The following is a 15,665-nucleotide window of genomic DNA, read 5'->3' on the forward strand; positions in this document are numbered from 1 at the left end:
AGATGCAATAATCTTAGAAATCACTGCATTAGCATTTTGATTTTTAAAAAAGAGCAGAGAGGGAGAGGGAAGGAGCCTGTTAAAAAAAAAGATACAATAAGCAGACAGCAGACTGTGTGAATGCTGTTTAAAAATACCCTCACTAAAACTCACCAAATGTACACTGCTTATCAAAGAATTTTAGAAAAGCCAAAAAGGAGTGGGGAGAAACAGGTAGGGTGATGTAGCAGCACAAAAAAACCTTACAGTTAATTAAGGCAAGTTTTAAAAACTGGGTCTGTTCAAACAGGGAGGACAAAAAGGTAGGAAATGAAGATTGAGTAGAAAAGAAATTTAAGTCATGTTCACAAGATCTATGATTTAGACAGCTTGATTGCTAAGAGCTCACAGGAAGATGACCAGTTTATCCATTCGGGGCTGTATACAGCAGTGGTATCCATGTGTGCTCTGCAGAACTACCTTGTGCATGAGTTTTTTCTTCTCTAATGCCCAGTAAGGCATAAGGATAAAAAAGGATGACCTGGAAAGACTTCTTTTTTTTTTAAATAGCTAGTAACAATTTTTTTTTTTTTTCCTCCAGAAAATGATTTTTAGAAAATACCAGAACAAATCACTGACCGTTAGTGTAGTTTGGGTTTTAGTTTGTCTGGTATGATTTATGGCTGCTTTCAAAATTGTTGACTTGAAACAAAATTAACCATAGTTTTTAAATTTCGTTTAAAGGAAATTGACAGTAGAAGAGAGGGAACGTCTACAGAAGGAAGAAAAGCTTTCTAAAGTAGATGAAAAAATTATTCATGCTGCTGAAGAACTTAACAGCTACAGGTAATTGCAGATTTTAGTTGTTTTAATCACTTGTTCCAAAGTGAAGAAAGTAAAATAGAGAATTTAAAAAACCACAGGCATAAGCAAATATATTTTCTTCCAGTTTCTTTGTGGTGTATGTGTGTTAGACACTAGTTTGTGTGTAATAATACAGACTAAAGGTGGTTTTACTTTTAAAAAAAGTTAAAATGTTAAAAAAGCTTTTGGGTGTTGGAGATTATGGCAACTGCTCTTCCATTAGAATCCTAATTGTACTGATACGTTGGTTTTAATGGTGTGGTAGAAGTGGATCTCTAATCCAGTTCCCCTTACTGAACAAAGCTAAAAATAAAAAGCTAAGAGAATGTTGTGAAATAAACGGAATGTTCAGTTTTCCTACAGAGCTAACATTTATGCTTTATAGTTGTAGTACTCTATTTCTGTTTCTCAAAGCTTGTCAGATAGTTCTGTTGCTTAGAAATTATTTACTAAAATATTGTCATGGGTGAATATTTGCTGTAGCTGTTTCTTAACTGCTTTGCTCTGGTTTTTGTTACACCAGCTGTGTAGCTCTGGGTTTTTTCTGCATTTCCTCTAACTGTGACATAATTTTTCAATATGCAATGTACATTTTCCATTTTACTTCAGTGTTTATGGGGGTATTAGGCCTAACTGAACAGTAGTGATCAATACTTCTTTGTGGACATTCTTCAGCATTCATACAGGAAGCTAGAATTCACTCTTCCTGATTTTATCCAGAACATGGATTTTGTAGGCATCCTAATTTTAAAGAGAATATTAATATTGCAAATTGAGTATAACCAAGCAATGTCTGTGTCTTTGGCCCAGCTGCTGAGAAAGTGTAGAACTAGAGAGCCTGTGCACAGGGCAGCTGGCAGCAAAGGTGGCATCATACATCAGGTCCTGAAGTAACCTGAGTGCAGGTGCCTGTCCCTCAGCACGGGCTGTAGCCTGTGACAGTGGGGTGCTCCTGCCACATCAGTTCCTGTGCTGAGCTGGGTGAGGCTGGCTGGTGGGGCATGTGAGGAAGGACAGCCTTGATGCTGGAGACATCACAAACCACCGAGAAGTTGGGGGTGTGTTGGGGTTTGGGTTCTGTTCTCTTGTTTACATCCCTGTTTGCCTAGAATTTCCACTGTTAGTACAGTTTTTTGTATCCCATGGGCCCGAGGGACAATACTATTTTTGGATTAAAAAAAAAAATCTTAATTACGCCTTGTTTATGGTGAGTTTATTGTATTCAAAACTTTCCTGCATGTTTTATTACAATGTCATAAATTCTCATTTTGTTCCAGAGAGCGAGCAAAGGACCTGGAAGAAGAGCTGGAGAGAACCATTCGTTCTTATGAGAATCAGGTATTTTGTGCTTTGTGAAAACATCTATGCCAGTAGGAGGGATTTACTGCAACTGGAATACCACTTGCTGTTAGCTTGTGAACTGTATTTAGCTTGGCTTTGTTTGGTGTCTAATTTTGCCTCCCCCTCCCTCTTCTTTATGTCATCTGGTTTTGACCAACACAATTTCATAGCAGAGCTCACCAGATAACTTTATTGAAAAGTTGAATTTTCAGTTTAGGCGCCTCATTCTAAATTACCCACGCACATTAAATTTATAAAAAAGAGCACATAATCATAAGTTTTGGGGTTTAGGTGAATAATGAATCTCTCTTTCACAGATTACTTCACATGAGAAAAAAGCTCATGATAATTGGGTAAGTTCCAAATACTGAATTTTCTACTGATATTTTCTACATCTTCATTTTTCTTTATTTGAAAAATTTGCTTTATCACCTTTTGGTTCATACTAAAAACAGATCATCAAAATTATCTCTAACCTTTCACTTTTAAACATATTTCTTGCAGAAATACACAAAAACATGTTGAAAACACTTCTATTTTATAAAATAGTTGGAAAAATTTAACTGGATAAACTGGATATTTATGAACAGTAGAATGATAATTTTATATCATTTGTTATAGCAATAAATCTGCTGGAAGAACATGACACCACATAACTAATGTGTGACATTTTGCTAATAGTGAAAGCTTTTGGCCTTGTTTCAATGCCATTTTGATATTTTCTTTGGGTGTACTTCACTTCTTTTCTCTACAAGTAGAACACATTATGTCCTGTGAGAACAGTATGTTCCATTGACAGCTTCCTAAGAATGTTTCTACAAAATTAGTTTTTGCCTTTTTTTTCCAAACAGGAAAATTTAAAATATCTCCTGACTAATAGATTCTTCACTTTCACTGAATGTCTGAGATAAAATTCTGCTAAAAGCTATGGTGCTTTGTGGTCATAATTCCAGAGATTTTATCTATCTGATTTTAAAATATAACATTCTTACATAGAATTTGAGACTTCAAATCTTCTGTAGATGCTTCAAAGCAGGTTTAACCAAAGAATTCAGTTTCTGAAGTTTTAAGAACCTGAAGGAAAGCCTTATCATTCCTCCAGAATTTGGTTTTAGAGCTGCTAATATCATTTGCTGACATATGTGAGGCTCCATACATGAGTCATTTCTTGTGAAAATGCAATCTATACACTTCACGTAAAATGTCTTGGACCTGGGAATTGTCATATTTATGAAGCATTTAATCAAAAAATAGCAATATCTAAGCATCTGGTTTTTGTCCTTTCCCAAAGCTGACAGCCCGAGCAGCTGAAAGACACCTCAATGATATAAAGAAAGAAAATGCACATAACAGACAAAAGTAAGTGCAGTTCTTATCTACCCCTAAACAAATGCAGTTTGGCATGTGTTGGATTTAGGCAGATTGATATTTTCCGTTAATGTCTTGTGGCCCAAACACAGCAGAGTGATCAGTGTTCGAGTTCTGAAAGAAAGGGAGTCCCTTGAGCTTTCCTGTAACTATGACATGCAAGAAAGAACTTAGGAACTATGTGAAGTATTGAAATACCTCAGGAAAGAAGAAAAATGTAGTACTAGAACTATAATGGGGGGGTATTGTTTGTTTGTTTGTTTGTCTGTTTCTTTAAAGTAAGTATGTATTAACCAGATGTTGTGGTTACCTTACAATTTCACAGCTTATCTCAGAAGTTAATGCTGAACTAACAGTTGGTGGTAATTGAGAGGAACTTTCAGGTGTGAGGTTAACTAATACTTGGAGGGCAATTAGAGTGATGTCACACTAGGAATGTGGCATCTAAAATGCAATTTCAACTTCTGAATTACAGTTTAAACACAGCAGCATAGAGAAATACTTTCAGGCATTTTCAAGTTCAGAGTACTGTGGCATGCTTTGTCATATTTATTTAGGGAATAAAATAACTTGCTTTATTAACCAGTTAGGTAGAAAGCCTGGCAGTAAACAGTGTAGTCTGGTGAAGCTTTTGCATTTCTTGGTCACTTACTACTTATTTGTTGTCTCTTTGCAGATTAACTGAAGCAGAATTTAAACTTGAACTTCTAGAAAAAGACCCTTATGCTCTTGATATTCCAGTGAGACCATTTGGCAGAGGTACAGTATTGAATTGTAAAATAGAGCCTAATTCTTTTGGTTTATGGTTTTGTTTCCCAAGACCACACATATTTAATTGTTTGAAAACTATCTTGGCCATGTGTATGTACAAATACCAGACCTTTAAAAAAAAATAATTGGGTCATAAGTGACTCTAGGTCACATCAAGTATTTTGTTGAAACTAAGAGCATTTGTAGTATTGATGAGAGTAGACTGGGAATATGTTTTACATGGTAATGAGAGCACAGTTTTATTTTAGTTGCACAGTTTAGTTTTTAACTTCACCTGAGAAGTTATTTGTGCAGTTTGTTAAACTAAGTATTGTGAACTTGAGTATTTTGTTTTAACTGTTCCAGAGCATTCCCCATATGGACCCTCACCAATGGGCCGGCCTTCATCTGAAACAAGAGCTTTTCTTTCCCCTCCAACTTTATTGGAGGGTCCTTTAAGGCTTTCACCTATGCTTCCAGGTGGAGGAGGAGGAAGAGGTACAATTCTTAAACTTGAAAATGTATCTATTCTGGATTTCTCTCTCCTCTCCTATAAACCTGTCATACCTTTTCCTCTTGTTAGTGACAAAAAGCATTAAAACAACCAATTCAACATCAACAGTTAATTGGACAAACTCTTCCTGTTTTACAGCTTGCTTCTAAAGCTTTTTAATGTGTATTAATGCAATTGGAAATCTAGTTTTCATTGGTAGGTTGGTCAGTGGAGTCATTTTAGAAGCATAAGTTAAGAAAAGTAAAAAGCCGAACTTATCCCTTGTCTTTTCTTTCTTGGACAGATGGGGTTCTGCTGAAATAAATATGATTTTAAAGTAAAAAGGAGTCAATTATTTTTCTGAAGAAAGAATACTGCCCCTTCCATCTCATTGGTCTACAGTCCGTGAGAGAATGTTGTCAAAAACATGAGGCAGTTTTATTGGAGGTTGTGGTATAAGAAAGTTACTGGTTCAGTAAATTGTTTCCCTTCCCGTTGTTCTAAATTTGAAGCAGCCATCACACATGGAGAGTGTTTCTTCCCTACTGATAGAAGGGACCAGGAAGTTTGTGTGTGAGGAGTACAGTTCAGAGATTCCAGAGTAGGTGAAAGTAAGCTGGGGTGGCATGGGTTGTAAGGGAAGAAAAATACCCTCTATTCATATTTCTTATGCTGATGGAAGCAGTGTAGGTAAATGCTAGAGTGAAGTTACAGCTAATAAAGAAGCTACTGTTTAATTTATTTTTACCATTGCACCCATTGAAGCCTCTACTTAATTAGTGGGAAATATGTCCAAATTTCCATTCTATTAGGATTTCAGTAGGTGCAATTATAGTACTTATCTCAGAGTGCACAAGACACACAATGGCTTCAAGATTTAGGTTGAATTATAGCATGGAGAATTAGAGAATGATAGCAGAATTCAGTATTTCTGTAATTTTTCAGACCCAGTCTGTTTTAGAGGAAGCTTGCCACCTAAAGTTTTTTTTTTTACTGCACTTGATTATGTGTTGACCTGGCCTTAGAGGGTTTTTTTTGCTTGGTTTTGATTTTTTGGTTTGGTTTTCTTTCCTTCTTGAATGAAGAATTAGAACAAGAAGAGTGTTGGATGCAGATGAGTGTTTTATGATACTGGTATTAACTCTCAGCATGCTAATTGTTAGTTTGATTAGCAGCAGAGAAGAGAAGATTATTTATCACGAGGGTACTGGTGTCTGGTTCAAATTAACTGGAACTTATAAAATGATTAGTGTTTTCAAAAGCATTGCAGGTCCTCTGTGTTGTGCTGTTTTTGAGCTCAGACTTTTCCTTGCTCGCCTTTGAGCCCTTCTCGTAGCCATAACTGGTCGGTGGCAAACAGCCGGAGCGTCCCGTGGAGCCAGCACCTCCTTGTCCTGACACTGCTGGCATTCCATGATCTGTTCCACTGTTTCCAGACTGAATCAGGAAAGCCACAGCAGAGGATTTAAAACACAAGGGTGAATAACTACTCCCATTTCTTCGATTAGGATCCAGAGGACCAACTGCCATGTACGAAGCTGGAAGTGAAAGAGGAGAGCTGAATTGTGATAGATTAACTGATCCCCACAGACCACCATCAGATACTGGATCCCTGTCTCCTCCTTGGGAAAGAGAACGCAGGATAGTTCTGCCTCCACCAGGTAAAAACTCTGATTAGCTCCTGTATCCATGGAAAAGAGGAGTCACTGACTTGCAGTTTATATATTTAACTATTTTGGGTTTAAAAATATTGAATGTTATCTTGGACCTGCACATGCAACTGAACTGGTTTTCTTAATAGTAGTGTTTTCCTCTTCTTGAACAGTGTGATTCACTTGCACTCCTCTGTTATCTTTTAAGTACATATTGGTTTTATCATTTTACTGGGAGGTTGTTTAGTGCATTAAAAGACCTGTCTGGGCTGGATAGAAGTAAATTACTAAGAGATTTAAGAAGGAAAAAGTTCTAATTTATTTAGATAAAAACTAGACAATGTTGAAAAATGTTATTTTTCAAAAAAACCCCATTTATATTAATAGTACAGGAGTACCATGGTACATTGATCCTGTCTGGCACATGTTTTCCTGTTGTTACTGTCTCTTCAATGATTAACAGCAGCAAAATCAGTCTTCACTCTAACTTCTTCAGCTAAACATCTGTATTGCACTTAACCACTCAGGGAAGGCAGAGATGAGTTAAGAGGATTCTGCTGATATTTCTCAAATAAAAACTTGGGGGTATGGACAACTTTCCTGGATACCTGTAATAAAGAAGAAAAAACATTACAAGTTTAGAAAAAAAAAATTTAGGTAACCTCAGTTATTACTGCAGCAAGCAATACACATCTGTGTGAAAGCATAGTGGTAGAACTCAGGGTCCTCTCAGGATGCAGTTTCTCATCTGGCAGGTGTGGTCTGTTGACAGGATACTGCAGAGAGGTAGTTTGGTTTCCTTGGCCCTTCCTTCTTGTTCTTAGCCCACCTTTGCCCTTGGATCTCACTGATACAGTTTATGTGTCATGTAGATACAATCTGCATGACAGATTGCTAGATCTGATGCCAGCAAGTTGGTGGAAACGTATTACAGCACTATGAAACATAACAGAAAACAGCATTATTACCTAAGAATGCCTTAAAACATACAATTACTTATTTTGTCTTCCATTTTCTTTGCTAGGCTGAGCCTTTGTTTCAAGGCCCCACTGTGTATAACTTAGGCAGTCATAACTTTCAAAATTCTGCTGTATGTTAAACCAAAAATCAGTGAACTTTTTCTTTTGCAGCTCTTTAGAAACATAAGCAATTGGATATACTTGGTGGGATTCCCCTGGCTTACTTAAGATTTGTTTGCTCACCCTGATTAATAGACACTTTGTATATTTACAAGAGTTTAGGATGCCTGGAGAACCTTTTTGGTGTAAAATTGTGTGGAATGGAAGGAATAAATCTTCACAGACCTGTTTTTTGTGATTTCTTCAATGTCAGGTGAGCCATATGCTGATCCAGCTCTTCCTGCTCGAAGACAAGAAAGATTTTTCCCTAATCCTCCAAATACTGGAAGACTTTCTGGACCAGCAGAACTAGGAACTTACAATGTCCAGTCTTTTGATAAAACAGGTGGGAGTTGCTTCCATGATACTCTAGAATGTAAAATCCCAGTGAAAGCTGACTGTGCATGGTAAGCTGTGGCAAGAGGACAGGTTTTTAGCTACCACAGACCTGAAGTTCCATTGTGTAAGAAACATTTGAACTCCTGCTGGCTTTGATGCAGCCATTCCCTGTTGGAGCAATAGCCCTCCCTGTTGTCAGGTGGGCAGGATTCTGTGAATGGCAGTCATCAGGTATTTTTGTGGTCTATCCTCACTGTTCTGTATATTAACCACTCATAATTGGTTGAGAGTCTGTTTTGGCCCCTCCCATGAGGCTCATCAAGGCATTAAAACATTGCAAACCCATGCTTGCATTTTGGTGCCACATTTGGTAAAGTTAGAAAGGGTTGGACTCACAAAGAGTGAAACAGAAACAGCCAAATGTTCAGGTGTCCATGGGCTTGGTGCGTGGAGGCAGAAGGTCTGAGGCCTCTTCCTTCAAACTGTTGACCATAGTGGCAGCTTTTTGTAGTTCACAGTGAACTGCCCCAGTTTAATCACACCCTTCACTGAGCCACTGGTTTTGAATTGGCTGATTACGTACGTTTTAGTGTGTGACACTTGGCAACTGCCAGAAGCTCATAGGTAAAGTTTTGGTCACAGAGACCTTATCACTGACAGCTTAAGAGCTTAATACTTACTAAGCATTTTTCATCTTTATGTAATGCCCTGGTAAGTCACATGTGTCTGATTCACCAGCGAAGTGAAGGCATTAAATTCCCAGCAGAAACTTCACTGCCCAGGACTCAGTTGCTGACAGGATTAGTAGGAAGTTACCATCTCCCTTGCACCTTTGCTACTCACTCGGTGTCACAGTGTGTGAGAACTGGGAATGCTGAATTTAGTTTCAAGTTGAAGGTTCAGGTTTCAAAGTGTTGTTCTTTAATGGAAGGCAGTTCTGTCCCTGTGCAGCTACTGACCTTCCCTCTTTCCCAAGCCTTCTGTCAGCTTCACTTCTGCTTTTTCACTTCTGCCTTGTAATACTTCATGTTCCACCGAGGTCTTTCTTCTAGCACCTGGCTGCTGACTGAAGGGCAGGAGAGGTGCACTGTCTTTGCACTTATTAATGCATCCTTTTTTTACCCCTTTCTTCAGGCACTGCCAAGATGAAATTAATTATTTTTTTTAAACGTTGTAGTCAGTTCCTGGGTAATTCAGAGCCGCTTGAATGGAAACAGAGTTTTGGATAACTTTGTTGCAAGCATTTAACGGGTCATTACGAATGTTTGAATGTTGCTTTTTAGAGACACATAATTTCACTAGAGTTGGCTGAGTATTTGCAAAAAAAAAACAACAAAAAAGGCCCTTCAATTAAAAATCCGACCAGCGGGTCCCCATCCAGGCGTCTGACTTCAAAATGGCAGAGTGTCTCACAGTACTGAAATCAAGGCTCCTACTCATTAGAGTTAACAAGTTACATTCCTTAGGGAGATAATCAAAATGATAAAGTGAACAAAAGAATATGGATTTTCCTAACATGATGTGGCAGACTAGAAAACTTTTCACTTGAGGAGGTACCTGGAGCAGGAAACTTCTTGTCAGAAAGAAGAGTTAAAGGTTGACAGAGTTTGTGAGGAACTTCTAAGGACCTAAAAGGCAAAGTGTTATGCAACATGAATATCAAGGCATGAGTATTCTCTGTGTCTGTGACATAGGAGTTGAAATGTTTGATTAAGTAACAATATCATCAACAAGGCCGAGCCTGCTTGAAATGACAAGTAATTTAGAGTTTTTGAAAAGACCTGTCTGTTCACTGAGAAAAAAAGCTTTGTTTGCTTTCAAGGAGTAGAAATACAACATGCACATAAAAATTCTGTCACTAGCTAGAAGTCTTGTTTTGGTTTGTTATTTTTTTAGTGTAATCATCTCTATTCAAGCTGAAGCATAAGAAAGCAATATTTTTCAAATCCCAGATTAGGGGGTGGTTTGTTTGTTTAAAGAAAGTGTATTTACTGTATATATTTAGTATATATTATATTTAGAATATATCCAGTCAGGTTCTACTCTCTGACAATTCCCTTTAATAGTTTTCTCTAGTTGTTATTGAAAATACTTTTTCCCAGCAAAGTTGAAAAATAAAAAGACTGAAATTTCTATTTATCTGTTTACTTATAAAATAAATAAGGCAAATGAGAGGAGGCAGCGGAGGATGATGATGATAATGATGATAATGATGATGATGATTATTATTATTATTGTTATTGTTATTGTTATTATTTCTGACTACTCATCCAAAACTGATATAGTTCTGGAAGTTTCTTTGATATTTGTCAGCCAAGGAGGGAATTGGTTTTTGTCATACTTCAATAAGATTGGTGAAGCTCTGTGCCAAAAGCACATCATAGCCCAGCCATTCCCAGCATGGGGCTGGGCTTACCAGAGAAATAAACTATTAGTCGCAGGGAGGGGGAAAATGGAACTGCTGCTTGCTGTTGGTTTTGTTGCCAGTCTATCCTGAGTTCAGAAAAAATACCGAAATCGGTAGAGAGATAGAGATCAGCACTGAATAACTTTTTAAACTTTTGCATACAGATGGACAGACATCTTCAGAACATAGTCCACGAACAGAACCAAGTGGAGATGGGATGAAGGATCATTCTAACCTTAGTGTAAGTAGCTAAAGAGAGGCTTGATTTAAAGAAGCTTTAATTTGCTGCAAAAAACCAGAAACATTTGTGTGTAGTCCATTGGTCACATTATATTGCACTCTTCAGTGCAAATTATAAAATTATATGTATACTTTACCACAACACTTACTGTCTTGTGAATTACTTTGGAGTATTACTGATATAATCCCTGTTGAAAATTAATTATATCCCAAAAGACGAGACTATGGTCAAGCAGATGGTCAGTATGCATGGATAGCCTTGCTCAGGATGATGCTGCAGCTATGCTCAGGATGATGCTGCAGCTAAGGCAGAGTTGAAACTAGCTCTTAGCTAGCGTCACACCTACATGAAAGTGGGCCTCATGGCACTGGAGATGTTCCCTTTCCCTCCCCTAACTTTCCTGGTTTCCTTGTGTTGCAGAATTCGCTCCCTGATCATTCGCTGGCACCTGAAAGCGAAGCTGTCAGTTCAGGGTTTGCACCCCCACCTTTCCCTCCAGTCAGACCTCCACTGATGCCTGTGGATCCTAGAGCACCACCAGTACCTTTCATGAGACGAGGCCCTCCTTTTCCTCCCCCTCCTCCTGCTGGCATCTACGGGCCACGGGAATGCTTTCCAGTACGAGACTTCGGGCCTCCACGCCCTCCGCTGCCAAGTACGTGGCTTCGGCCATTTGGGTCAAGCTGATGAGCATGAGTGCTTTGTGCAGGTAGTGAGTTACACAGAGGGTAGGTGTGTACATATTGGCACAACTGCTTCTCAGTTCAGCTAACAGGGAGCATCTTTTCTGATTAAGGTTCATTGTGTTGTCCACTTCCTTTTTCACAACGGCTCATCTCAGTCTTTTTACAAATACTAGCTTTGGCTGGAAAATATGGAACATTTACTGCTCAGATTTAAAGGATTCTTTTTGAGGGGTAGGAGAGCAAGGAGGTGGTTACCTTAATCCTTTTCTTCCTATGAAATTGCATCTTCCATAAATCTTAAAAGTTTCATCCTCTGGCTTTGAAGTGTGCTGGTGCCCTGCAAAGGGACAGCCCCAAAACAATTGTTTTCCCTTGGAGTTTGCATGACTGGAGCAAGGTGCAAGTATCAGACTGCAGGACTTCCTTCTGACTCTTGCTGGTCTCTGAGTATGTGTGAAGAACTCAGCCATTTATCTGCCAAAATACCTGTAAGGTGTGGCACGTAAGGGTTGCTGTGGCAGACTGAAGGGGCAGCTGCAGCCCAGGGGCTGGCAGTGGCTGGCTGCTGCTTTGAGAACCTGAGAAAAGTGATGGTTTTGCCCTCATCTTTCCTGGCATCTCTGTCTCTTTGGATCCTGACGTGTGACTTCTGGTTAGGTAGGCCTAGCTGAGCAGTAAGCCAGCAAGAGGAGCAGGTGTACATGTTTACTGTTGTGATTGATACTAACTGGATTACTCTGATTCTCTCACAGTAAGAAATCCATTTCCAATGAGACCTTATCCTCACTATCCACCTCAACGACCTGGATTTCTGCCTCCACCACCTCCTCCTGAAAATAGAGTTGAACCATCTCAGTCAAATGCATCAGCTGTAGAACCAGAACCACAGCAGGAGACTTGACAGTCATTTGGGAAATGTCCTGAACCAGTTTTGTGCTCTCCTACTGGCATTTTTCCTTATGTTAAGTAACCATTGTTACTTAGGTCTATACAAACTACTTCGCTCAAATTGAAGCTTAATAGGGAAAATTCTCAGGATAGTATTTTGTAAATAAAGAATTAAATACCTATGAATATTGTGAATAAGTGATTTCCACTGTACAATAGTAATTTTAAATTACGCATTTCTAACTTGAGTAGTCTCTTCAGAGGTGTATAAAATTAAATCATGTGAACCTTATTGTAAAAGTCCAGCTGCTTTGTGCTGGTTGAGCTGTACAGGGAGTCTCTCTGCATGCCAAAAGTGATGCTTGCTGCTTTATGAATAGGATGTGAAAACAAATGGAAACAGTTAATAAAAATCTACAGAAAACAAAAGCAATGTCACTGGTAACATGGTATAATAGGTAAAGATGAAGAGCCGTGGTTCTCCACTGCGTCCCCTCTGTTAGTGGCCTCATCGGTGATCTTTCAGCAGAACTCCTGCCATGACATTGAGGGGGAAGAGGCAGCAGAAAAGCTGAGCAACTCTCCCATCACTCTTCAAAAGCTGGAGTGGAGTAGTGTTTATTGAAGATGTGTACAGGGGCTTTTTATGACCTGGGAGGAAGGAGTCATAGCTAGGATATGTTCCAGCACAGCCCAGTCCTTGCCTTAAGATACATGTCTGCAGCAAACCAAGAGGAGGGGTGTGTGTTTTTACTGTCTCAACATGAATTTGGTTTATTAGGCTTCAGATTTTAACACCAGTATTGGTGGGCAGGACAAAAGTGAATTAAAAAGTACAAGAAGGAAGTGGCAAACTGCAGCATTAATACGTTTTTGTCTATAAAAGGAGTTGGTGTGGTACCTCGTTCACCTCTCTGGGTTCCTGTGTCGTGCTTCCCTGGCAGGAGTGGCTGTCCCAGCAGGCACAGTGCACCCCCCTGCAGCCAGGGCAGGGCTGGCCAGTGCCAGGCTGCATCTGGACAGACCAAGCTCTGCTTTTACTGGTGACTGTACAGCTAAAGACTTCTGCTAGGAGCTGGTGGCTGTTCTGACAGTTTGGCTTCAACCTGAAAACCACGTAAGGACTCGGTTCATTCATTTGCTAAGGGACCCTCTAAGATAAAGAAGCAAACTGCTTTTAGCAAGCCCCTACTCAGCAGCAGTTCAACCACCAGCCTCCATTCTCTGCATGCACGCACACATAACACACAGTTTCAGGCTTTAATGTAAATGCAGCCACCACAACCCATAATTAGAAGTTACCAAAAAAACCTCCAGCCCACTTTTTTTGTAATTGCATAGGTCGAGTCTGCCAAGGGAACGTTTTCTCTTGTAGCTCAGTCTTCCTGCTCCTACCATTGTTTCCACGTTGTCTTGTTTCAGCGGTAGAATTCTTCCATGGCTTACTCCTATAATTTCTTTATCCCTTCTGCTTCTAGTTTAGCACTCAAAGCATTTAGGTAAGCATTTGTACTCCAGGGATTCAATGACAGATTCTGGCCGCAGACATTTTAAAGCATCACCTATGTTAAATTAACTGTGTAGTTTAACATGCTTGTTGCATCAGCTTTAGCCAATTAGTTGATGGCTACAAGTTTGCCTGAGAGACTTCACAGGGATTCTCAAAGGAATTGCTGGGTTTTACCCTTGCCCTTGTCATCATCCCTAGGAGCAGCCAGAACTGCCAAATACAGCCTTGCCCTTGCACAGAGAACCAGGGTATAGCACAGAAATCCTGGGCTGATAACACTGCCATAAACCTTTTTCGTTCCTTGCCCAACTCACTTGGGAGGCTGCAAAAACTATTTATGAATGTGTCTCTTTTTCCTGAGCAAACACAGTATTTTCTCCATGTGGGTTAAATACTTGTTCTAAGTCAACTCTGAAAAATTCTTCCTCCACCAAAACAGTCTATGCCCACAATGGTACCATAAGCTGCAAGCAAAAGGAAAGCTAGCTGGACTAAGAAAATGCAGGAAAAGCATGGACTGGATCATCCTGCAGAGAGAATGGCATCATTTGAGACATTTTTTCCCATCCCCAGCAGCAATCCAAAATTTTATTTGCAAATTTGGAAGCAAGCTCAGGTTTTATGTAATAGGAAGCAGGTAGATGGTAACCTGTCAAATGCAGAAAGGTCACACAGAAGTGTATGTGGGGAACTCCCTGTTCTGCCCACCCCCAAAAGAAAAAGCAAAAGAATAAATTTTGACAGATGAAGGCTTGTGCTCCAAGCTCCTACAGCTGAACACAGAATGCAAAAGACTAACTCGACATTGCCGTCTCTTCAGCAAATACAAAAAACAACAAAAGTAAAATTCCTTTTGGCATTATGCAAGTTCAAAGTAATTTCACAATAGTTTGTAAGGTCCCACTCCAAATGCGAGAGAATATTAAGATCATCTTAATTTCCTAACAATCACAGATCGCTTCAGCCTGAATCCCTTCATCCTGGTATCACTAATGAAGATTACTGCTGAAAATACAGACAGACAAAAAACCCCACTTTTATCTACTCCTAAGACAGGAAAAAAATCAGGGGTGCATTTCTCCACCACTGCTCAAGGCATGCCTTTCACCACACACTCCTGCTTTACTGGACTCCTTGTAATTTCCAAGGCAGAAAGATTCTAGCCATCTGTTTTAAGTACACTGACTTCTTCCCTGAACACAAGCCACGCCCAGTGAGCAGACTCCAGGCTGGATGAAACAAATCAGACCTGGAGCATTCTTACAATGCACAGCCATTGCTAAAAGCCAGCTCTGGCTGCAACTGCAGCGAGTGAAAGGGATGCACAATCCCCTGCTGTAGTCAAGTGGGCTGCTTCCCCTGCTCCTCCTCAGATCTTTCAAGACTAACTTAATTAAAACAAAGCAGAAAATAGGTTAGACCAAACAGATTAAAAATACATTTATACAACAGAAAGGCAAACAAGTTACTGCCCAACTCTGTTCAGTGAGGCAGTTACCCATAAAATGCAGTAGCTTGCAGAGATAAAATTACCATTCTGCAACTGTTTAAAACCAGAGGACGCAGAATTTGCTTTATTTGCTTCTGGCTTTTTCTGTGTGACTTCCTGAAATCTTGAACCCTTCACAACCAAACTTCAGGTTCAGATGCTGCTGAGCAATCACCATCAGCTTTATCTGCTACATAAACCTCCCTTCTGAGGCCCAGCCCTGAAAGGCACCAAAACAAGTCCCAGTATTTCACTTTACTGCAACGTGTAACTGTATTCACCTTATCTTAATCACCCACAGCATGTCTCTTCAGTATGTTAGCAAACAATCTTGCTTACCAAATCTGGAAGATGTAGGAAACTGCTTGGACAAGCAGTGCAGTTGTCACACTTGGCAGCAGCTTGGGCTATCGTAACATGAAGTTCAGAAGCTCGAATAAAGTCCGTGCTTGGCACGCACACACTGACCAGCCACTCTGACAAGCCTCACAGCACAGTCAGCCACTGCAGGGCACAGCAGCTCTCCAACAGCTGAGCAGA

General features: G+C 39.7%; 1 protein-coding gene across 3 annotated transcripts in view; it reads left to right on the plus strand.

Annotated features, from left to right (window-relative positions):
• Positions 1-12,555, plus strand: part of MIA2 (MIA SH3 domain ER export factor 2) — a 33,554-nt gene extending 20,999 nt beyond the window's left edge. For all 3 annotated transcript variants that reach the window (XM_038137541.1, XM_038137542.1, XM_038137543.1), the window contains 11 exons: positions 724-825; positions 2,121-2,181; positions 2,502-2,537; positions 3,476-3,543; positions 4,229-4,311; positions 4,669-4,800; positions 6,304-6,456; positions 7,780-7,911; positions 10,476-10,552; positions 10,973-11,207; positions 11,991-12,555. In XM_038137541.1, coding sequence (XP_037993469.1) covers positions 724-825; positions 2,121-2,181; positions 2,502-2,537; positions 3,476-3,543; positions 4,229-4,311; positions 4,669-4,800; positions 6,304-6,456; positions 7,780-7,911; positions 10,476-10,552; positions 10,973-11,207; positions 11,991-12,139 — 1,228 coding nt within the window. In that variant the 3' untranslated portion in view covers positions 12,140-12,555. The remainder of the gene's footprint in view (positions 1-723; positions 826-2,120; positions 2,182-2,501; positions 2,538-3,475; positions 3,544-4,228; positions 4,312-4,668; positions 4,801-6,303; positions 6,457-7,779; positions 7,912-10,475; positions 10,553-10,972; positions 11,208-11,990) is intronic.
• Positions 12,556-15,665: the final 3,110 nt, after the last annotated feature.

This window comes from Motacilla alba, chromosome 5 (genome assembly GCF_015832195.1).
Source record: "Motacilla alba alba isolate MOTALB_02 chromosome 5, Motacilla_alba_V1.0_pri, whole genome shotgun sequence".
Lineage (NCBI taxonomy): Eukaryota > Metazoa > Chordata > Aves > Passeriformes > Motacillidae > Motacilla > Motacilla alba.